The sequence below is a fragment of the Ipomoea triloba genome, chromosome 5, assembly GCF_003576645.1.
Source record: "Ipomoea triloba cultivar NCNSP0323 chromosome 5, ASM357664v1".
Lineage (NCBI taxonomy): Eukaryota > Viridiplantae > Streptophyta > Magnoliopsida > Solanales > Convolvulaceae > Ipomoea > Ipomoea triloba.
Genome location: NC_044920.1, coordinates 19256787 through 19282169, shown reverse-complemented (window position 1 = coordinate 19282169; position 25383 = coordinate 19256787). Strand labels below are relative to the sequence as shown.

Here is a 25383-nt window from a genome sequence, read left to right as displayed (position 1 = left end):
TATATATATATATATATATATATATATATATATATATATATATATATATATATATATATATATAATGGAAATGACCTAGAATGCTTTAAGGACATTTTTTAAGGTTTCAATGTGAAAATATGTCCAAAATGTGAAAATATTTGTCCTACTATTTCTACGCATCATAATTACGGAGTACTTTTTAAGTAATATAAGAAAGAAGTGTAAGCACCATGTTTCTCATTTTTTTGGTCAATTTATTAACTTTTTGTGCTCATTTTTCATCCCTAAATTATACTAACGTTGCAAATTTTGTCTCTAATCTATTGTTAGTAAAGCGACGAAAAGTGCAATATCAATAATAGCTTAGGGACGAATCCTATAATTATTGTATAACATGCTAGGAGGTATTGTAGGGGAAAAAATTATACCAAACAAAATTTTGGCAAAGGAGAGGTTCGAACTCTCAAGTGGAAAAATTGAAACCTCCACACTAACCAATTGCGACAGCACTCCGTATGTTAAAATTATAGTTTGAAAGATCCAAAAGAAGACATACGTAATGTATAACACCAAAATGGGGTGGGGTGGGAGAGATTCGAACTCTCGACCTCAGGTGGAGCTACTCAGAAGAACTGAATACCCGCGCGCTGGCCAACTGCGCCACCACCCCACCAGTTAATTTGTTGGTTTGAAATAATTAAAATCCCTAAAATAACACATACATATGTAACAAAATGGGGTGGGAGAGATTCGAACTCTCGAGTTAATCAGGGTCGGTCTTGAGCACGGGCGGGATGGGCGACCGCCCAGGGCCCCATGCTAGAAGGGGCCCATCCATATATATATATATGTATAGTATATGCATACATACATACATACATACATACATACATACATACATACATACATATATATATATATATATATATATATATATATATTATAGTGTTATAATTAGTGTTATAGTTATATTAGAAAACAAAAAATTAGTGTTATAATTATATTAGAAAACAAAAAATAGAATAGATAGGAGTATGAGACTGCAAGAAGCTAGAATCGACGCTTAATTAAATAAATTTAGAAATAGAATCGACACGAGGACACCTAATTATCTATTAGAATCGACACCCTAACCGGCTAACCCATTTGTCTTCTTTAATAAAATTTTTCCCATTCGTCTTCTTTAATAAAATTTTTCCCAACCTGCTAACCCATTCGTCTTCTTCAATAAAATATTTTCCCAATTTGATTCATCCTCGAATCTTTGTCGATGATCAACGATTGTTCTTTTGTTTCCCGGTTTGGGCCCCATTGTCGGTTGCAACTTGTAAGTTTTATTCTATTTGTAATTTGTTTTGTCCTTATTTTCTCTGTAACACTGCACACAGGCAACACAACACACATATAAGTGTTGGTCCCGGATGAGCAAGCTATAAAGTCTAGAAGGGGAGGGTTAAATAAACTTTATCAAATTTTCGATTCTAACTCAAAGTGAGCTGAAAAGAATTAAGGAAATAAATTTCCTTGCAGCGGAAGTCTCAAGCTTGCGTAAAATATGATTGTAGCGTTATGTAAATTGTGTGCTCGTGTGAATAAGAGTTATGGGGTTAGTTGCACAATAATAATAATAACAGTAAAGTAAAGTGCAAGAGGGGAATTTGAGTGGTTCGGCCAACGCAGCCTACGTCCACTGTTCTCCTTTCACTCCAAGGAGCAAATCCACTATGTATTATCACCAATACAAAGTCTGGACAGAAGCAACCAGCTTCTTCCCTTCTTGACAATCCTTGAGATAGAAAACAGCCGCACCGTCTTCCTATCCTTCACTGCCTGACAATCCTTGAGATAGCGAATGGTCGCACCGTCTTCCTATCCTTCACTGCCTGACAATCCNACCTCCACACTAACCAATTGCGACAGCACTCCGTATGTTAAAATTATAGTTTGAAAGATCCAAAAGAAGACATACGTAATGTATAACACCAAAATGGGGTGGGGTGGGAGAGATTCGAACTCTCGACCTCAGGTGGAGCTACTCAGAAGAACTGAATACCCGCGCGCTGGCCAACTGCGCCACCACCCCACCAGTTAATTTGTTGGTTTGAAATAATTAAAATCCCTAAAATAACACATACATATGTAACAAAATGGGGTGGGAGAGATTCGAACTCTCGAGTTAATCAGGGTCGGTCTTGAGCACGGGCGGGATGGGCGACCGCCCAGGGCCCCATGCTAGAAGGGGCCCATCCATATATATATATATGTATAGTATATGCATACATACATACATACATACATACATACATACATACATACATACATATATATATATATATATATATATATATATATATTATAGTGTTATAATTAGTGTTATAGTTATATTAGAAAACAAAAAATTAGTGTTATAATTATATTAGAAAACAAAAAATAGAATAGATAGGAGTATGAGACTGCAAGAAGCTAGAATCGACGCTTAATTAAATAAATTTAGAAATAGAATCGACACGAGGACACCTAATTATCTATTAGAATCGACACCCTAACCGGCTAACCCATTTGTCTTCTTTAATAAAATTTTTCCCATTCGTCTTCTTTAATAAAATTTTTCCCAACCTGCTAACCCATTCGTCTTCTTCAATAAAATATTTTCCCAATTTGATTCATCCTCGAATCTTTGTCGATGATCAACGATTGTTCTTTTGTTTCCCGGTTTGGGCCCCATTGTCGGTTGCAACTTGTAAGTTTTATTCTATTTGTAATTTGTTTTGTCCTTATTTTCTCTGTAACACTGCACACAGGCAACACAACACACATATAAGTGTTGGTCCCGGATGAGCAAGCTATAAAGTCTAGAAGGGGAGGGTTAAATAAACTTTATCAAATTTTCGATTCTAACTCAAAGTGAGCTGAAAAGAATTAAGGAAATAAATTTCCTTGCAGCGGAAGTCTCAAGCTTGCGTAAAATATGATTGTAGCGTTATGTAAATTGTGTGCTCGTGTGAATAAGAGTTATGGGGTTAGTTGCACAATAATAATAATAACAGTAAAGTAAAGTGCAAGAGGGGAATTTGAGTGGTTCGGCCAACGCAGCCTACGTCCACTGTTCTCCTTTCACTCCAAGGAGCAAATCCACTATGTATTATCACCAATACAAAGTCTGGACAGAAGCAACCAGCTTCTTCCCTTCTTGACAATCCTTGAGATAGAAAACAGCCGCACCGTCTTCCTATCCTTCACTGCCTGACAATCCTTGAGATAGAAGATAGCCGCACCGTCTTCCTATCCTTCACTGCCTGACAATCCTTGAGATAGCGAATGGCCGCACCGTCCACCTATCCTTCACTGCCTACTCAAAGCTTCCCTTCGAAAGTTGGTGCTGTTGTGTTTGTGCTGGACTAGTAAAAGAATCAAAGTGATTCTTTTATCTTTTAAGCTTAGAATATGCACACTGGAATTTTATGTCTCGAAGCTGAGCTTTTCTTCTCTATTCTTGTGTTGTGCATTCACTGGCTTGTATTCCCCTTTGGTATCCACTTCTTTTTCTTCTAAGCCTGGGGGTTTTATATTTGGGAAGAAATATTCTCGTTGCTAATTTGACCGTTTGGCAGCAGTCCAAATCTGCCAAACAACCCACATTAATTTTTGTCTCCTTCACGTGCTTAGTGGAGTTGATAAAATATTCCCTTGTTCAAGTCTCCATACTTTACCCGTTCAAGCTCCACCTTAATTTGTATCCCATGTGCTAGCTTGATCTGAAATCCCACTTGAAGTCTTCCATAAAATATTCCACTCCCATAATTCCCGTATGGTGTCTTGCATGTTGATAAGAAACTTTGTCTTCATGCTTGATTTAATATTCTTTCCACTATCTTGAGCCCATCTTTCTTGAATAAAATATTCATGTCCATTCTCCATCTTTAGCTTTCTCCTGATCACTTTGAATTTTATTTGAACTCTTTCAAATAAAATATTGTCACCCATATTACCTTTTCCCATGTGACATCTTCCAAGTGTATAATTAAATCCTTAGTTGAATCTTGAACTAGCTTGAAGGATTTCTTCATACCTCTCGCAACTTCTTCTTCCAAAAGTCTTCTTGCTAGAATAATACTCATTGAACCAATTTCATCTGAGTATTTTTCGTGATTACTGTAGCAATAGTACTATTCATGTCACTGTAGCAATAGTACTATTCACCTCTCGAGTACTGTAGCACCTCTCGAAAATTCGATGTCTCGCAGCCATTTTGATCTACCTCTCATGAGTCTTTTTGCTTTCCAATCCACCTCTCGTGAGTTATATCCTTCTTCTATGACATCCAAACTCCTTTCCCATCCACCTCTCGTGGATTTTTATGTTCTTCTTTGGCCTCAAAACTCCGTTCAAAAACGTCTCCTGCGGATGGTACTGTAGCACCTCTCGAAGTACTGTAGCAGCGCGAACTTGATGTCTTGCAACCATTTTAATCTACCTCTCACGAGTACTTTGGCTTTCCAATCCACCTCTCGTGGATCATATCCTTATTCTATGACATCCAAACTCCTTTTCCATCCTCCTCTCATGGATTATTGTCGTCTTCTTCGGCCTCAAAACTTCGTTCAAAAGTGCCTCATGCGAATGGTACTGTAGCACCTCTCGAAGTCACTGTAGCAGTTTACTGAACTTGATGTTTCTTCATTTTCTTCTTTTGGAGACTAATAATTACAAATAATTTCTAACACATTTTTGGTATCATCAAAACCTAATTACAAATATTCCCAACAATAAGGCATTAGGGATTTAGGGCTATAAATCTATAGTTAATCCTCTAATGAGTAATGCAAATATGTAATGGGATAATGGATTTTGTGATTTCTGTAATTCTAGAATATATATATATATATATATATATATATATATAAAATTATAATTACCCTGAGTTACTGAGTTCTGTCTAATCTATTCTATTAACAGGGATAGAAAGTGAAAGAAGAAAAGAACAAAAAAAAAATCGTAAAACCTACTTGAGATCTTTAATGTCAAGAAAGATTGAATGGTTTGGCGATTTTGTATATTAAGAAGGATATGCTAGACAATGTTAATTTTGATGCAATTATCGATGTAGAAATTTTTTGTCATGATTACTTTGTATTTAAAAAATGTTGGAAATTTTCTAATCGTATTTCATGTTATTTGATAGTACGTATTATTACTTTTCAGTATTATTAAATTTAAATTTTAGTTTTTTCATATAGGACCCTTTTTTTTAATTTCGTCCAGGGCCTCCAAAATGTTTGGACCGGCCCTGACAATTAATAATATAACATTACCATACTCACATTACATAAGTAATCTTCTATTACTTGAATCAAACGCTCCCCTTATTAGAGTCATAGGGGCAGGGTAGGTCGCAATTTGCAAAACCCGCCCCGTTTAGATCCTCGGGTTGAGTGCCGGTGCCGAGCGGACCTCTAAGCCACTCTTTAACATATCGTCAAAATCAAAACCTACTCTTTAATCTTGATCTTTATAGTGGACGGGACGAGGTAGTCCGGTGGACAAAGCTTGTTTTGACGACTTTAATGATACTTCGTAACTAATGAATAAAAAATATTTAAAATTTTTTGTTACTTTTTTTTTTCTCTATAACTTTGGCCTTGTTTGGTAAAAGACTGTTAGCTGATAGCTGTCAGCTGATTGGGTTAGAGGGTATGACTACTTGATAACATTGGGGGTGTTTGGCAATCAGCTGATAGCTGATTGGGTTAGCTGATAAGTAATAGCTTATTCTGTTAATTGGTTTGACCAGCTGCTTGTATTAACTGGTTATAGAAAAGTGTTTGGTAAATGAACTGTTAGCTGATAACTGATTGTATGTAAAATGACCTATAAGGACATTGTGCTAAATTCTTAATTTCTTTTATTACTTTTACAATTTATTGTCTTTAAATACTTTTACAATTTATTTGTATTTATTATTAATTATTATTGTTGTTGTTGTTGTTGTTGTTATTATTATTATCATCATCAGTAGCACTAAGAGGCTAGAACATACATCCCAAGAAATCAAAAAATATATACCTAGAAAACCATCAAATATATACCTAGAAATAATAAATCTAATTTAAGCACTGCATTTATTTTACTCACCTAAATTAACCACAAATTAAAGATAACTCACCACATAACAATTAATGTCTAAATATAAATTCACACAGTTCAAAATTATTATAAAAAAAAAAAAACCAGAACACGAAAACTAGAAAATATGTGCACAGGAAAGTCATAAAATATATACCCATAGATACATATTGTACAAATGACATTTGCTGGAGATGAAAACACAATTTAATCTTTGATTTCGCATATGATGAGCTAATTCGGCAGTGGGAGAAAACTAACAAAAAATAGGCAGAGGCAGTCACAAGTGGGAAGAGGCGGATGCAAATGAGTGAAATCACAGAGGTGAAAGATGAACTCAGATTAGGAATTTACATAGGATAGAAGAGTCATTTTACAATTAATTTACAGCAATCTGATTAGAAACGCTGGGTACAACAGCGTTTTGTATTTTGGATGATTGGGCCAATCAGCTAATGCCAATAAGCCATTTACCAAACACTTCAAATCAGCTTATTCATGGGTAAACAACTAAATTAGGTCAAATCAACTATTTTTTGGCTGATCAGCCACTAACCAAACACTCCCATTAACTAATTGTAGAAAAATGTTTTGTAAATTAGCTGTTAATTGATAGTTATTTGATATAATTTATATTTTTAAAATGCTAATTGGAAAAGTTTTTTTAAACAACTTTTTAAATTATAGCATTTTGAAGTTACAAAAAGCGAATTAATCAAATATATATATTAAATTTTTAACCAAATCAAAATTAACCAATAGACTACTTATTTTACCAAACAGAACCTTTATCTTTTGTAGAATGTGAAATTTATGGTGACAGTATTTCTCATTTTCTCACGCGCCAAAATATCTAATATAAGGATCCAAAAAAAAAAGATATCTAATATAAAAAATTATACAATAATCTCATATAAATGAATGATCATCAATACATCAGACCATCCCGCCAAAGCTCAGAAACACTGAGAAGTACAATTTTGAGTACTGCTAAGCTATTCTTCTCTGCCACCTAACATTCTCCTGGTTTTGCCACCAACCCTCAAAAACTGCGTCTGCCCCCCAACAACTCCTCACCCCTCGGCCCTCATTCTTTCATTCAATCATGAATGCCCGTCTTGTGTTTGTATAAATTCCAATGCCAAATGCAAATCAATCTCCACACCTCTCTCCATAATTAAACATCGCATTCTCCTTCTCTCATTTTCCGGCTAAGAATGGCGGCTGTATCGAACGTCTCGCCTTCATCTCTTTCCTCTAAAACCCTATTCCATTCCCAACCCCTCCGCCGCTCTCCCAACCCCACTCTCCCTCCTCCGCCCCAGCGCCGCCGCCCCATCTCCGCCGTGCAGGCGCCTACGGCGCCGGTGGCGGCGAAAGCCGGGAAGTGGAGCCTGGAGAGCTGGAAGAGCAAGAAGGCGCTGCAGTTGCCGGAGTACCCGGATGCGGGCAAGGTGGAGAGCGTGCTCCGGACGCTGGAATCAAATCCCCCGCTGGTGTTCGCCGGCGAGGCGAGGAGCTTAGAGGAGAAGCTGGGGGAGGCTGCGTTTGGCAGAGCTTTCCTCTTGCAAGGTGGGGATTGCGCGGAGAGCTTCAAGGAGTTCAATGCCGTCAATATACGTGATACTTTCAGGGTCCTTCTTCAAATGGGCGTTGTTCTTATGTTTGGCGGTCAGATGCCTGTCATCAAGGTACATAAACATGAAATATAAACCCGTGGTTATACCGTGGATCATGTATCAAAAGAAAATTACTGATAGATACTGAACATAGATACCCGATCGGTACCACTCAATAAGGCAGTCGGGCCTCGGACTTGACAATCAGCAGTCGACACTCGAAAAGCGATCAAGCAGTTTGGCTCCCTAGCTAATTATCCTTCCATTACATTTCCTAAATAACCTCCAATTTAAGCCCCATTATGTCTTATTTATTTCCCATATTTGCTACATACTCATAAAATCCCACCATTTATTTACCATTTATTATTAGTTAATTCTTCCACCCATTCCTACTGCTACATAAGCTAGACTCAAAGAAAGGAAGAGGGGAGGATGTGAGATTTTCCCTAAATAATACAATACCACATATTATATTAAGGCCTTAATTTAAGTGGTGCAAGTTAATTAGGCTTATTAAGAAATCTGATTGGACTAAATAACTAAGAGTTGTTATTCAATCAGACTCTGTGCCTATATAAACCTGGATTGATGGGATACAGGATTATTCATTATATAGCACATACAGTCACTGAACTCATACTGCTCACTAGACACCAATACACCATCTAGGGCTAATACACCATCTAGGGTTCTACACCATACACCATCTAGGGTTCTGAGCCGCTGACGGTCTATCGTCAAGAATAATCCAAGGCATTTGATTAAGAGCAAGAATAGTCCAAGGCATTTGATTAAGAGCAATAGTCCAAGGCATTTGATTAAGAGCTACGGTTAGAGATTAGTACGGTCCTGTTTATTACATATTACAGTATTATGTGATAAATTGAATCTAACAGTTAGTATTAGTGTCAAATAATCTCTGCCTTTCTTTAATTTGCAATAATATTTGCATATGTACATATACTCTATTGTATAATTATGATAACATTATGTGCTTTTTTTATTGCAATCAAAATTTGGTTTACTGGGCTGCTGGAAATTTAGTATATTCCGCATAAAGAAACAAATGAAATTTTAATTGGATTTCTTGTAATGCTATGCTCGTATCATGCTATGAACACCGGATTATAGTTTCGCCGGTCGCGACTGTAGTTTACATAAAACCAATAAAAATTAAATTTTTTGAAATTGGATAATATACTGCCTACTGGAGTCTTCCCTATTGCGCCGGATTTTTGATCGACGGCAGCCTTGAGCGACGTGGAAGACGATTGGCACAGTGGCTCGCGGCAGCTAGCGGATGGGCGGCTGATTTGCGGTGGAAGACGGCGGCTTGAAGGCGACACGGCTGAGCCGGGTGGACGCAAGGCGGTGGCGTTGGCGTTCGTCCATGGCAGCGGCGGTAGCGGAGCTGGGATACCCGGCGACGATGCTGCTGACCTGCTCTCCTTCAGCGACGCCGGCGACCGTTCTGCTTCGAACGTCCATGCCTGCTCTCGTCGATGCTGCTACGCCAAATCTGCTGCTTCGCCCATCCGTCCATAGCTGCTGCTTTAGGGTGAATAAAGTGAAGAAGATGAAGGCTGATGAGGGCTTAAGTTTTGGGCCGGATCTGGCCCAATCAGGCCAGACCTGGGCCTTTTATAAAAAAAAAAATCCATTCTGGACCTGTTTTTGGTTTGGGCTCTTTAAGTTTTTTTTTTTTTATATATATAAATATACCTTCATCACATTTAGACTTCTTCAATTAAGTTATCCAATTAAATTTTGCTTACAGTCAATATTAATATTATTATTCTATTTTGAACAGATTATTAAGTTTTTAAATCTGTATGAATTTTAATTTTAATATTGAATATTCAGTTTAAATTGTATTAAGTGTCACAATTTGAATGTTTAATTGAAGTCAATATTAAAATTATTATTCAATTTTGAACAAATTATTAAGTTTTGAATTTGTTTGAATTTTAATTTTAATATTGAATATTCGGTTTAAATTGTATTCAGTATTATATTGTGGAGTATGAGTTCATAATATGCATAATCTAAGCATGCTATATATGTTTTTATTGCACTAATTATATTATTTGTTCGTTATAATTATGCCTTTAGAAAAGCATGTTCATTAAGACTGAATTTAAAGCCTTTTAGGACTGAATTAATTGCTTATTATGCATGGTTTAGTGCCTTTTAGGTGAATTTAGTGCCTTTTAAGAATAGTTTATGCATATTCTTACTCTTTCAGTAAATACTCCGTTCGTACTTTGTTTTGGAGGATTTCAAAGCACATAAAGTACATAAAATCTTCATAGTACTACCTTATTTAAAGCCTTATCCTTAGGTGAATCTACTTTCTTATAGATCAACCAAACGATTTTACTTCAAATATGAGAACACATGATTTAGGGAAGTTTCTTGGGGAGGGATACTAGTTCCTTAGCCTTGGCTTCCACGCCTTGCTGGCTCGAACCGCCATATTGCTACTAGTCTCCTTGCGACGCTACTATGTATAAGGAGTTGGTTTTTAATGTAGCCTTAACACCAACCAACTTTCCTGGGAGTATACCTAAGGATTGTCTATCATGTTTTGGTTTAATTTGTTTGATTAGGCTTTAATTAGACTTGCCATTGTGATTATGTTCAGTTTTGGTCAATTAAAGAATAGCCAAAGCATCTTTAATTTACTGAAATTACATATTAAGGATTAATCACATAAAGTTTAGTCAAGAAACCTTGTAGTTAACTTTGCGTTATATGGCGAAATTTAGCCCACAGGCAATTTTGTTATATTTGTATGGTTAATTAGGATGAAATATTAAATTATGATCATAATTTGCCCACAGGGATTATGTATCGGCATATAGTTTGGTAGTTTTGTCATTAAGGGTGGATAAACTTTACCCAAACCATACCCATTTCGTTTCCACCATTCAGTTTCGGTAGTATTATGTCTTTAGTTACTCTCTTTCTATAATGTGCCTTGATAATCCTAACCAAGCCTTCAGTTAACCGCTAATTTGGACTAGTCACATTTTTCTTTACACATATGGGAACATTAAGAAGGTATTACCATAATTAGGTTGTCATTATTAAATATTAATGGTGGTTATAATGTTGCTTATTACCATCGAATATTTTAATTAATGAAACCATTAAGATTAATATGGTATTGAATTGTTTCCAATTAAGTTTATGTGACAATGTTTCAGTTAAGAAAATATTTTGGTCATTATTATTTTGGCATTTTTCGGACTTCAAATTTTATTGAGTTTCAAAATTATATCCGAAAATGTTTCTACAGTTAGCGGTTTTAACTATTGTTTTTCCATATTTAGTCTCCTATTTGATGTGATAATATTATTATGGCTATTTATTGCTTTTGGATTATTTACAGTCTTGCCATTAATGACAATAATATTATTAATTGAGTTATGGAGAGTGATTTTGAATCAATTTAGTAATTTTGGAAAAACATTTCTAGGCAGCTATCGCCACTAATTCCATAATTCTTTAAGTTATTTGAATTATGAATTTAGTACGTTAGGCCCATAATTGATTAAGTATGAATAAAGAATATTTAGTGTAAATTCACACTTTCTAGTTGGTTCATACTTTTCAGTTAGTTTTATGCATTCAATCACATTAAGTGCATAATATTAAGTTTAAATATGCGATTGGGTTTTGTGAGATTTTGATTTACAAATGACAATATATACTTTTGGTTAGATATTGTTGGAATTTGTAAATTCGATCTATTTCTCATAAATTTAGTGTGCTGCATTAAAACATTTTGTAATGGGCTTAAGGTTTGAAAATTTCAAAGTATATATTTATTACTTTATTATTCAAAATTTTGGGTCTCTTTGGTTTGGACTCATTAGAATTTGAATATTAAGTTTATACTTTGAAAGCTCATATTAAAATTGTCCTTTAAGTTATGCAATTTGTTGAGAATATATGAGTTAAATGCCTAATTTTGTGCATATTAATTTGTCCGACGCATAATATTTTGTTATGCAATATATTTTTATGCCTTTAGCAATGCATAAATTTAGGATGAATCATATTAGTTCCTAATTAAGTGGGACTTATGCATAAACTTTGGTTACATTAGTGCCTGAACTTAGCACATTTGGACCGTCAATTTAGTTCACCATTTTATTTTAAGCTTTAATCATAGGTGAACTATTCAATTTTGAATTATACCCTACAGTTCGGTTTATACCCCTAACAGTTATACATTATGTATATATAAATCGGGGAGGTATACTAGTTTGATGGTCATGACTTAAGAACATCTTAGATAACTAGTCTCCTTAAAGCAGTTGGTCTTTAGTGCGGTTTTATTTTACCAACTTTTATGTGGTATATACTTTTGAAATTTCCCATCATATTTGATATAATTTGTCGAAATTAATTTTAAATATTGCCTTGCCAATGTGATTTGATTTCGGTTCATTAAATAATAGCGGTTGTATCTTTAATTTACTGAAGTCTCTTAAGTTTCTAATCTTGGTTGATTAGGGAATAACCACAACATATTCAACTACCTAAGATTATTAAGTTTTGATATTATAATTTTAATTTGGTTGGGGAGTAGCCACAGCATCCTTTAATCAGATTACATTATATATATCTTTATCTTAATCACATAAAGATTACGCAAGGATTAGATAAATGTCTAGTGATCCTATAATCTTAATTTGGTTGGGGAGTAGCCACAGCATCCTTTAATCAGTTAAAATTATATATTAAGCGGTTTTTGATCACATAAGGTTTTGGATATATCGTTTGTGATTAATTATATGTAATATGATGGAATTTCGCCCACAGGCAATTTCGTTATATTTATATAATTAATTAGGGTGAAATACTGGACTACGATCATAATTTAGCCCACGTGCAATTATGTATCGGAATGTAGTTTAGTAGTTTTATCAGTTGTGATAGAAATAAATCAATTTATTTACTTACAGTTATTTGTAAATAATTTCAATTTTATCATCATTTACTTACAGTTATTTGTAAATAATTTCAATTTTATCATCATTTACTTACAGTTATTTGTAAATAATTTCAATTTTATCATGAAGTCAATTTATGATGCAAACTTTGGGTCATATTTCTTGAATTGCCCACAGGGTTAAGGAAAAGAAACTTTATTTCTTTAAGTTTTTATCATAAGGGTTGTCATGAATCATATTGAATTAAAACTTTAGCCTACAGGCAAGTTTTATGTCACTTGATTCTTCAACTCATTTGATAATTGTTTCATCATAAATAAAACTTTTTCAGTTGGATCTAATTGAATTAAAACTTTAGCCCACAGGCAAGTTTTATGTCTCTAGATTCTTCTGATTATTTAGTAAATTGAAATAATAATTTTATCACAATTCCTTAGAATTTATAAATTTAGTTCAATTATAATTCTAAGTTCATGGTTTGCATTGGCAAAACATGTATTTAGTTACTTCCCAAAATTTAGCCACTCTTATTAATTAATCCACGGGACTTACTTGGCTATTTTTGACTAACTATAGTAAGTTACGTGATATGATATACTTTTTTTTTTTGGTTTCCAAAGAATAAAATGTATCTTTCGAGCCAAATTCCAACTTGGTTTTGGAAGGTGTATTTTGTTTCTTTTAGTATGTCCAACTATGGTGGAGAATTATATCTTCGTTATCTAGTTGGACTTTAATTGGAACCAAATATTGATTATTTAGTATGTCCAACTAATGGTGGGGAATTGTATCTTCATTTATTAGTTGGTCAAAATCAATTATGAGTGTGTATATCATTAATTCTGCTGAATAACAGTGTGAGTGATCATTTAGGAAAGATCATTAAGATGCTCCACTAAATATTATGGATTTAATTATTGTTTACGTACCTCCAATGCAAATTGGATTGTATGTCAAACACTAAGTCCATACAATTTCACAAGTATTAAATATTGTATTTGTTCGTATAAATTCATAATTTCAAATCATGGAACATTTGGTTGTGCAACATATTTATGAAAATGTTGTAACAAATATTAATGAGTTTATTAGAATAAAAACATTTAACTTGTGGTGCACTGTTATTCTTTAGCTTTAATAGAGTCTCTAGTTTCTTCAAAATTGATCCTGAGCCATTTTTTGTTTGTAAGGCTCAAAACAATTGTGTGAGACATGAAAATAAGACACATAATGTTTCAGTTCTTTTTAAAGTGGACATAGAGATTATTTGGGAAGTTATGGTGTATGTTAAGATTCCAAATTTATGGACTTCGAGTTTTTTGGTTCATTATCTAAGTTATTGTAATTCTTGTGTGACTTAACTGTCTTTTGGTTATTTCAATGAGTGGGAGTGATAGACGTGTCAACTTCGAGCTCTTAGCTGTTAGAGGTAGTGTTTAAGTTCAGTTATAAAGAAGTCATGAAATACAGTTAGCATTATGCTAACATTAAGAGATCTCTACTTAAGGCATGCTTTTAAGGATTTTAGAGATCATACAGTTTTTCTGGATGGTTTCTTCTCTTCAGTTGTGCACATAATATATTTTGAGAAACATCCCTTAAGTTACCGAGAATAAACATTGGGTTTGTTCATGAGGGGCCTAAGTTGGAGAATTAAAATGCATGTGACCATAATGGATACTACTCGGATTTATAAATAGAGGACATATCATTATGATTCGTGTGTTTTGTTCTTTGATGAGGGTTGTGCTAATACTGCACCAAGTGGGAGAATGTGAGATTTTCCCTAAATAATATAATAACACATATTATATTAAGGCCTTAATTTAAGTGGTGCAAGTTAATTAGGTTTATTAAGAAATCTGATTGGACTAAATAACTAAGAGTTGTTATCCAATCAGACTCTGTGCCTATATAAACCTGGATTGATGGGATACAGGATTATTCATTATATAGCACATACAGTCACGGTACTCATACTGCTCAGTAGACACCAATACACTATCTAGGGTTTTGCTTCCGCTACTGCAAACAGTCCAAGGCATTTGATTAAGAGCTACGGTTAGAGGTTAGTACGGTCCTGTTTATTACATATTACAGTATTATGTGATAAATTGAGTCTAACAGAGGATTTTGGGACTAGAGAGTTCCAACGTGAGAAAAGAGAGAGATAGCAACACAGACATGTACAAGGATTCTATCAATAAAATGAGTGAGTTTGGGCTTGGCACCGCCCAAAAAGGCTCGTGGTTTTCACCCTTTCAGTTTCCACGTCAAAATACTCTTGTTTTTATTTATTTATTTTTTACATTTTGTTGATTCAATCGGTTGTGTTGGCCCGCCGAGTAACCACCACCCGGGATCACAAAACCATCACTAACACCGTCCGTGGGGATCGATACAAAAGGTCCCGTAGACTCTACCTCAACAAGATCCTTCTCGGTCAAATCAGCCTTTACCGAGTCTTCTATTTCCGTTGTCGAATTCTTTACTCTTGCGGCTGACTAATGAGAAGCTGTAGAATTGCAGTCGGTCAGGCACTTGTGATTGGAGAAACAAAGGTTAGGTTTATTAATTTTGAGTAATCATAGGCAATGTTCCGGAAAATCGCAAGGCACTATTACTTTTCGTATAGTCAGTGTATAATCGGGCATATATATATGGTCGACAAAAAAGCAGTGTACACGGCTGAATTTTTGGGAATTTCCTTGTTTACCGATTATATTGTGTCTGAGGAAATTGTTAAGGAAGCATAGGTGGGTGCGTTCGGTCAATACAAAGAGCATTAAATTAAATTGAGTCGACGAAATACAAAGGCCAAGAATTTTGGTTAAATGGTAAAGGGAGCGGACAATTCATTAATATACTGAGGGACTCGATCGGTCAGAGGAATTCCATTTGGAAAATGTCGTCTGCTGGAAGCGCTCGTCCAGAGAGCAGCCAATCGTGAAACGTACGGGTATTGGGACACTAAAAGCCTCTGAGCAAGGTGGATCAATTTTAATGGAAAGTTCAAGACAAAGATCACTCTTTGGTGCACGTGGCAGGATGAGAAGAAATGCATGGTTAAAGAATTAAAAGTAAAAGTTGCCAAGGCAGGTTCTGGACAATTTTCAAAAAGTCATTTGTATGATTTTGTTTACAATAATTGGCATGGAGCAAGTGCGGAGGAAAAGTGCATTTTCTTCCACAATCGCTTGATTATATATGGCAGTCAAATTTGGAGAAAAGAGGAACTGCTGGAGCAATTGGCATATCCAAGGTAACAATATAAATTTACTATTCCAGAGGGTACATGCAATGTATATGGAATTTTCTTGGTTTTGTATATATGCATGAATCCCTTATTTCAAACATGAATTATATTGGCATAAGCGAAAGCATTCGAAATGCATGAATTTTACATTTCAAAGAAAACACTACCAACTCTTTTCAATAGATGGTAGTCCAGCATGTTCGCCGACAGTCGGCAGTCAAGCAGTACGTACAACGTATGCATTCGCTAGGCAGAGGGCGTGAGCTTCATTATGGAATTATTTTTAGCATAAGACATTGTTGACAAAGTTATGGATGCCAAAATATAGTGGACATTGGACAATTAGTGAATAAATAGTCTGCCAGACTGAGTGACTCGGCCAAACAGGTTGAGCAATCGATCACAAAAATATGATCAACGAGAATTGTTTCTAATGACCCTGAAAGAGGGGTGATACCCTGAAATATGGGCAATAAACACCCTGAAAGACGGGTGAGACCCTGAAAGAGGGGTGATAAATGTTTTGGGAGACCTGTGAGAACAACCTTGAAAGATAGGTAAGAGTGGCCCTGAAAGATGGGTAACGCGAGATCGAACTGTATAAATATGGTTCGCAGAATGGCTTGGCCGAAAAAATATGGTGCTCTTTGGTGACTTCTGTAAGTTTACATACATAGGTTTATACGGAAATCGGAAGCTGTTGGTCCTTTGGCCACTTGATAGGCTACAGCTGATAGCCACTATGCATGAAGACAGATCAGACATCACATTTCATTTTGTTGTAAAGTAAATTTGTGGCGATTAAATTCAAAAGCTTCTAGTAGTGTCCTGCATCGCAGCTGTCAGCCGACTCTCAGGACCGCCTTCGTTTGCTCCGACTGAGTCTCAGAGCAACCGTTGCATGTGTCTGAATTTCCTCTTTGATAACCATTCGGTATGCTGTCAGAAAAAGTGACGAAGGAATGCACTCCAGAATATTTGGTGAAGGTACGAAAATTATGAGATAGCAAAATCAAGCATGCTAACTCCATTTAATACAAATGTAATTCTGGTCAGTGATGTTCTACTTTCTAGAAATCACCTTATATGGAAATTTAGATATTCAAATATGGTAATTTGTAATTACCATTTCAAAGCATTGTTTTAGAATATGCATGCATTTTTCTACATAGTGGCTGATGGGAGCAAATAAAATTAAATACTCCTTGGAGCTGAGTTTAGAGACTTTCATTGCACATGTGAGGGTTCAAGGAAAGATACGAAGACCTGGAAGTGGTGTGCTGAGTATATTTTGAGTTTGGGATTTCGAAATCAATGTGCACAAGCAATGGAATTTCATGGCCGGCCAAGTACAAGTTAATGCAAAATTTTGATGAAGAGGTTTGGCACGTGAAAGTATGACAGCATGAAGAAGTCTGTTCTATTGTTTATTATTTTGCATTGTACAATTACTGTATATCATTCATAATGTATCTCACAAAAAAAAAAAACTCAGTCAATCAAGTAGCCGGTCGAGCCAAGATTGACTCGGGTGGATTACCAACCCTCTGATTGGTACGCCTGAGTTCAGATTTAGCCAGTCTTTCTAAATGGTTTGAGTAAATGAGGCAATCGAACTGCAAAAAATTCGAGGACCGGCTAAGGATGGCAATATGCATGCCTATGAGTTGGGTTGAGATAACCTAAGTTCTAATGATCTTCGGATCGCCTTTGAGTTGGGTTGAGATAACCCAAAATTCTAATGATCTTCGGATCGCCTTTGAGTTTGGCAGTCTGCCTTCTAATGATCTTCGGATCGCCTTTGAGTTTGGCAGTCTGCCTGCCTTTGATCTTCGGATCGCCTTTGAGTTTGGCAGTCTGCCTGCCTTTGAGTTGGGTTGAGATAACCTAAAGTTCTAATGATCTTCGGATCGCCTTTGAGTTAGGTTGAAATAACCTAAAGTTCTAATGATCTTCGGATCGCCTTTGAGTTGGGTTGAGATAACCCAAAATTCTAATGATCTTCGGATCGCCTTTGAATTTGGCAGTCTACCTGCCTTTGAGTTGGGTTGAGATAACCCAAAGTTCTAATGATCTTCGGATCGCCTTTGAGTTTGGCAGTCTGCCTGCCTTTGAGTTGGGTTGGGATAACCTAAAGTTCTAATGATCTCCAGATCGCCTTCGAGTTTGGCAGTTTACCTGCCTTTGGTTACGAATGAGTAATGAGGCAGTCTAACTACATGAGCATGAGATTGATTGCTTATAATGAGTAACTGAGGCAGTCTAACTACATGAGCATGAGATTGATTGCTTATAATGAGTAACTGAGGCAGTCTAACTGTATGAACGTGTGATTGACGGCTCTAGAGACTGAGGGACTCGGACGGTTGGCCGGAGTCCTGAAAAAGGAGTCGGCACTCGGTCAACCGTGCCTCCCTGAAAAGGGAGTGGGAAAAGAAGTTATAAGGTCGGTGTGTTTTGGTTAGGCCGGAGTCCTGAAAAAGGAGTCGGCACTCGGTCAACCGTGCCTCCCTGAAAAGGGAGTGGAAAAAGAAGTTATAAGGTCGGTGTGTTTTGGTTGGGCCGGAGTCCTGAAAAAGGAGTCGGCACTCGGTCAACCGTGCCTCCTTGAAAAAGGAGTGTGAAAAAGGGGCTATAAGGCAGTTGTTGTTTTGGTTGGCCGGAGTCCTGAAAAAGGAGTCGGCACTCGGTCAACCGTGCCTCCCTGAAAAGGGAGGGGGAAAAGAAGTTATAAGGTCGGTGTGTTTTGGTTAGGCCGGAGTCCTGAAAAAGGAGTCGGCACTCGGTCAACCGTGCCTCCCTGAAAAGGGAGGGGGAAAAGAAGTTATAAGGTCGGTGTGTTTTGGTTAGGCCGGAGTCCTGAAAAAGGAGTCGGCACTCGGTCAACCGTGCCTCCTTGAAAAAGGAGTGTGAAAAAGGGGCTATAAGGCAGTTGTTGTTTTGGTTGGACCGGAGTCCTGGAAAAGGAGTCGGCACTCGGTCAACCGTGTCTTCTTGAAAAAGGAGTGTGAAAAAGGGGCTATAAGGCAGTTGTTGTTTTGGTTGTCCGGAGTCCTGAAAAAGGAGTCGGCACTCGGTCAACCGTGCCTCCTTAAAAAAACGGAGTGGGAAAAGGTGCTATAAGGCTGGTGTTTTGGTTCGACCGGAGTCCTGAAAGGGAGTCGACACTCGGTCAACCGTGCCTCCTTGAAAAAAGGAGTGGGAAAAGGTGTTATAAGGCTGGTGTTTTGGTTCGACTGGAGTCCTGAAAAGGGAGTCGTCACTCGGTCAACCGTGCCTCCTTGAAAAAAAGAGTGGGAAAAGGTGCTATAAGGTTGGTGTTTTGGTTCGATTGGAGTCCTGAAAAAGGGAGTCGACACTCGGTCAACCGTGCCTCCTTGAAAAAAAGGAGTGGCAAAAGGTGCTATAAGGCTGGTGCTTTGGTTCGACCGGAGTCCTGAAAAGGGAGTCGGCACTCGGTTAACCGTGCCTCCTTGAAAAAAGGAGTGGAAAAAGGTGCTATAAGGCTGGCGTTTTGGTTCGACCGGAGTCCTGAAAATGGAGTCGACACTCGGTCAACCGTGCCTCCTTGAAAAAAGGAGTGTGAAAAATACTAAGTCATACAACGGTGGTCGGTTGGTTAGCTAAAAGCATGTTAAAGGAGTCGGCAATTTTTTATTCGAAAGTTAGCTATTGAGGTGATTTTTGAGGTGAGACGTTGTACTTTCCTGCGCCATGCTTCGCGAGACACAAAAAAGTGAGGGACTTATGATAGATACTGAACATAGATACCCGGTCGGTACCACTCAATAAGGCAGTCGGGCCTCGGACTTGGCAATCAGCAGTCGGCACTCGGAAAGTGATCAAGCAATTTTTGGCTCCCTAGCTAATTATTCTTCCGTTACATTTCCTAAATAACCTCCAATTTAAGCCCCATTATGTCTTATTTATTTCCCATATTTGCTACATACTCATAAAATCCCACCATTTATTTACCATTTATTATTAGTTAATTCTTCCACCCATTCCTACTGCTACATAAGCTAGACTCAAAGAGAAGGAAGGGGGGAGGATTTTGGGACTAGAGAGTTCCAACGTGAGAAAAGAGAGAGACAGCAACACAGACATGTACAAGGATTCTATCAATAAAATGAGTGAGTTTCGGCTTGGCACCGCCTAAAAAGGCCCGTGGTTTTCACCCTTTCGGTTTCCACGTCAAAATACTCTTGTTTTTATTTATTTATCTTTTACATTTTGTTGATTCAATCGGTTGTGTTGGCCTGCCGAGTGAACACCCCGGGGTCACAAAACCATCAATTACAGTTACACGAAATAGAGACAATTTCATCTATTTGGGAACTGCAGTTGTGTTGAACTAATACGGCATATTGCAGTTGTGTTAAACTGATACTGCACTGTGTTGAATGGATGAAACAACCTCTGTTCGACGTAACTGCAATTCCCTTTCAACACAACTGCAATATAATTCAACACAATTGCAATATCCGTTCAACACAATGCAGTATCATTTATGACCACATTATGGACCATGGTCCACAGTATAATTTGCAAATATAAACAACTTATATATTTCATACAAGCATGGTTGCAAAAATCGCGCCAAGGCGCCGATTAGGCGGCGCCCGCCCGCGTTGAGGAAGGCCGAAATTGGCCTCCTCTGCGGCTGGCGTCTGCGGTTGGGCGCCTAGGCCGCCTAGTCCGCCTGGGCGGGCGCCTGGGCCGCCTAGGCGGCCGGTAGGCTGGCATTTATTTTATTTTATTTTATTTATTTATTTATTTTATTTTTATTTTTAAACATTTAAACTATTAATGTTATAATGTATTAATACTCTAATGGTCTAATAAGTAATAACTAATAATTAATAACTTAATAAAATAAAAAGTACTACGTAATAACTAGATTAAACTAATAAGTAATGCACTAATAATTAATAAATAATAACTAATAACTTAATGAGTGTTAAATATTTAACTATTAAAGTGTTAAGACTTACAATATTAAACACTTTACAATTATTAACACTTAAAAAAATATATTTTTTAAATAAAAAAAAATAAAAATAAAAAAAACCTAGACGGCTAGCGCTTGGGATTTTTTCAACCTTGCATACAAGTAAGAAACAATTAGGCATAGAGTAATTATAGGAATTACTACACAAACTAAGATACTAAGTGGTCTAGAATATTATATTATTCAATTCCCTAATAAACCAAACATATTTCTGAACCCTATTTCCTGAATCAGTGATTAATCCATCTATGAATATGAATCTGAGTAGGTGGGGAGAATGGCGGGTCAGTTCGCGAAACCAAGATCGGGTCCGTTTGAAGAGAAGGATGGAGTGAAGCTGCCGATTTACAAGGGAGACGTTATCAATGGCGATTCATTTGATGAGAAATCAAGAACTGCAGCAGACCCTCAGAGGATGATAAGGGCCTACATGCAATCTGCTGCCACCCTTAACCTTCTTAGGTCCTTCGCTACTGGAGGTTATGCAGCAATGCAGAGGGTCTCTGGATGGAATCTTGATTTTGTGGAGCACAGTAAGCAGGGAGATAGGTAACACCCCATCCTCTTTATAAATTAAAGTTGTGTTCCGGGCTTACCCTAGCTGGTTCGGAGGCAGCGGTGTTAGGGTTCAAATCTCACCAGAAGCATGAATGGTAAAAAGGTTCAAATATATTTTAAGGTTTGGAATGGATTCATAAGATCGGGCAATTGTGGGGATCAAATCCCACCAGAAGCATGGATGATACAAAGCTGATTATGAGATCAGATTAACAATTTACCTTCACAGTGTGAGGGTTCAAATCCCACCAGAAGCATGGATGGTAAAAATGTTCAAATCTTTTTAGGATCTAGCAATGAGCCCAAATATGCTGGAAGGTTTGGATTAGATTCTTAGGATCTGACCAACTAATTGTGCAATTCACTATTTACCTTCGCAATGTGAGGGTTCAAATCCCATCAGAAGCATGGATGGTAAAAAAGGCCAAATATGTTGGAAGGTTTGGATTGAATTTTTAGGATCTGGCGGTGTGGGAGTTCAAATCCCATCAGAACATGGATGGTAAAAAAAACCCAAATATCCTTAGGATCTGGCAATGTAAGGGTTCAAATCACACCAGAAACATGGATGGTAAAAAAAGAGTCCAATATGCTCGAAGGTTTGGATTAAATTCTTAGAATCTGACCAACTAATTGTGCAATTCACTATTTACCCTGTGACTCTGGAAAGCGGGTCCAGGAGACTTAGAATTAGTCCACCAAAACTGAAAACACCCAAGTATAAAAATAAATAAATAAAGTTGGGGATTATTTATGAGTTTTGAATATATCTCTCCTCTATTTGTTACACAACACTACACAGGTATGAAGAACTAGCTCACCGAGTTGATGAAGCCTTGGGGTTCATGTCTGCAGCAGGGCTGACTCCGGACCACCCTGTCATGGCATCCACGGATTTCTGGACATCCCACGAGTGCTTGCTGCTACCTTACGAGCAAACGCTTACGAGACTGGACTCAACTTCTGGTCAGTACTACGACTGCTCTGCTCACATGGTTTGGGTTGGGGAGCGTACGCGGCAGCTAGATGGCGCTCACGTAGAGTTTTTGAGAGGAGTTGCTAATCCGCTGGGCATAAAGGTTAGCCAAAAGATGGACCCGAATGAGCTGGTTAATCTGATTGAGATCCTCAATCCGAATAACAGGCCTGGAAGAAACCGAAGAATCACGGTGATAGCGAGAATGGGTGCGGAGAACATGAGAGTGAAGCTTCCACTTCTTATCAACGCTACTCGCAGAGCGGGGCAGATCGTGACTTGGGTGTGTGACCCAATGCATGGGAACACCATCAAGGCGCCATGCGGACTCAAAACACGCCCTTTTGATGCAATATTGGTATGTCAATGCCCAATGCTGTTGTATTCTTGTATCCTAATAGTGTGTTGTATACATGGTTGCAGTAAGTGCTAGACGCTAGTCGGGTGGCAGACCAGACTAGCGCCTAACCCCAGGCTATAAAAAATAAAAAAATAAAAAATAGTGCAGGTCATATGTTATATATATATATATATATATATATATATATATATATATACTACTTCTCTTATTTATAAGGGGATCTGCTCGAGTTAACTCGGCTAACTTTGCTGAATTGAGCGAGTTAATTCGGCTGAATTCGAAGGCTAACTCGGCCCTGTCAGCGGAGTTAGGTCCTAGCGCCTAGGTCGCCGATTTTTGCAATAGTGGTTGTATATATACTTACTTTTGGTATTGCATGGCAGGCTGAGGTCCGAGCTTTCTTTGATGTACACGACCAAGAAGGGAGCCATGCGGGAGGCATTCATCTGGAAATGACAGGCCAAAATGTGACAGAGTGCATCGGTGGTTCACGAACTGTGACTTTCGATGATTTGAGCTCTCGCTACCACACCCATTGGGATCCAAGACTCAATGCATCTCAGTCCCTCGAGCTTTCCTTCATTGTAGCTGAGCGCCTAAGGAAGAAGAGGATGCTTTCTCAAGGCTTATAACACAACTCCCTCATCTTCTGCCCAGTAACCAAATGATATGAATAAATATGCCATTTGCAGATCAAGGAAAAGCAAAGTTTATCTTCTTACCAGGAGGGTCCTGGTTACTGGGTAGTCACTGGTGTATCTCTGATCAAGTGTGTTTTCTTTTTGAAGAGTGAGCGGGTGTAGGCCTAAGCATCGGACGGGTTCGGGCTATTCGGATTTTGGAACCCTCCACCAGTTCGATTTTCAGATAACCTAAATTATCTCATATCTGATTATTTTAAACAGCTCAAATCGTAGGATTTTATGTATTCGGATTAGGGTAGGTTTGAATCGAATTGCGAGTTTTATCAGATTGAAATAAAAATAAAAAATAAAAACCACAAAGGTTTACTGTTTACCGTTCAAAAGTTAAAGAACGGTAAACCATACGTCAACCAAGTGAAATTCTTGCTACTTAACGTTGCTTGTAGAATTTCTACTACTTGGTTGATGTTAGCAATTACGTCTACCATAGAACTCTCGTTACTACAACTCTTGCCACTTCATGACGTCATACGACGTCAGCACCAAAGTCTTGCTATGATGAATTCCATTTTAACTCCATAACTTTTTGCATTGATTAAAATCTAAAAATCTGTTATATAAACTTTAAAGTTTGTGTGCCAAATTCTATTCCTAAAATACTAATCAAAATTTAATTGCACTTTTAAAAAAAAAAATTCCACATTTTTTGTGATGACAAAACCTATACTTCTCCCGTGGTTGAAATTTCAACTTTGTGAAATTTTTCAAAACTTAATTTTTTAAAATTATTATTTCACCCTTTCATGAGTTTGACATTTGTTAGCTTTAGACTTATTTTTTAAACTAATTTTTTAGGAAAAATCACCATTTTGGTCCCTCAATTATTTCCCAACTGTCAATGTAGTCCCTAGCTTTCAATTTCAACCAATTTAATCCTCGAATTGTTTACAATTTTGTCAATTAAAATACTTTTAGGGGCCAAATTGACGAAATTTTAAAAATGTGGAAATCACCATTTTGGTCCCTAAAAGGGTTTAATTGGCGAAATTTTAAACCATAGTCCATTACCAAGTATTTGATTCTCATTCCGATTCTAATTTCCATGTGCGAACCAAACACACCCTTAGTTGGCCCAATTTGCATCTTGTTATTTATAGTATATGTTCAACAATTATGCTGACTCTGATTGGGATAAAATTCTAACCTAAGATCTTCCTTATGCAAATCAATGCGTATGTTAAGAATAATAAATATTTAACCAAATATTCCGTTACTAAAGTTTTCACAGACAGGATGTAGGGTTATTTAGCAAAAGTAAATGATATTATAAATGGTAAAGTAGCAAAAATAATAATAATAAATACTAAAAGCAAAACAATATGATAATTCATTTCAATAAACAATTTGACCAACACTTTTTAGTTCCCGGTCCAACTTTATTGGCTTTTACTCCCCCGTCCCATTTTATGTGTCTGGTTCGGTTAATGATGCTTGACTGAAGTTATTTTCAATCCAATTTTTCATAATATTAAGTTTAATATTAATATACAAAATTTATATATTTATAAACTACACTAAAAGTACTATTAAACAAAAAAAATTTAAAAATAAGTAAAAAAAATACTAAAGAAAATAAACAAAGAAGAACGAGTTGATTTGACCAATGAATAGTAAGTAGGATAGATAAAATGTGACAGAGGGAGTATTAGATAAGTAGATAAGTAGATTTGTTAGAGTTGGAAAAAAAAATGAAATACTTGTTCTTAAAGAAAAATATTCATTTAACAAAAAAAAAAATCACATGTACATAGCTACTTTCTCAACCTACTGAAACACAAAGAGTCAATAATTACCTCTACTATTGAGGTTTGAACCCACTCTCATCA

The 25383-nt window shown here is 36.8% G+C and overlaps 1 protein-coding gene and 2 non-coding genes across 3 annotated transcripts; 1 reads left to right on the top strand and 2 right to left on the bottom strand.

The window, feature by feature from the left end:
* Positions 1-562: 562 nt before the first annotated feature.
* TRNASTOP-UCA lies at positions 563-652 on the bottom strand. The gene is given in 2 exon segments: positions 563-598; positions 615-652. It is a non-coding gene; the product is annotated as a tRNA-Sec (tRNA).
* Positions 653-1975: 1323 nt separating this feature from the next.
* Positions 1976-2065, bottom strand: TRNASTOP-UCA. Its single transcript is given in 2 exon segments — positions 1976-2011; positions 2028-2065. It is a non-coding gene; the product is annotated as a tRNA-Sec (tRNA).
* A 5230-nt stretch (positions 2066-7295) lies between these two features.
* On the top strand, positions 7296-23823 carry LOC116020737 (phospho-2-dehydro-3-deoxyheptonate aldolase 2, chloroplastic-like). Its single transcript, XM_031261240.1, has 4 exons — positions 7296-7796; positions 21227-21507; positions 22319-22850; positions 23237-23823. The coding sequence occupies exons 1-4, from the start codon at positions 7323-7325 to the stop codon at positions 23483-23485; spliced, it is 1536 nt and encodes a 511-aa protein (XP_031117100.1). The 5' UTR covers positions 7296-7322; the 3' UTR covers positions 23486-23823.
* Positions 23824-25383: the final 1560 nt, after the last annotated feature.

What these genes read in the sequence shown, in the direction of transcription:
- LOC116020737 (XM_031261240.1), top strand. Translation starts at nt 7,323, where the DNA reads ATGGCGGCTGTATCGAACGTCTCGCCTTCATCTCTTTCCTCTAAAACC. An exon ending in GTCAGATGCCTGTCATCAAG is followed by an intron (nt 7,797 to 21,226) that starts GTACATAAACAT and finishes GAATCTGAGTAG; the next exon opens with GTGGGGAGAATGGCGGGTCA. An exon ending in CACAGTAAGCAGGGAGATAG is followed by an intron (nt 21,508 to 22,318) that starts GTAACACCCCAT and finishes AACACTACACAG; the next exon opens with GTATGAAGAACTAGCTCACC.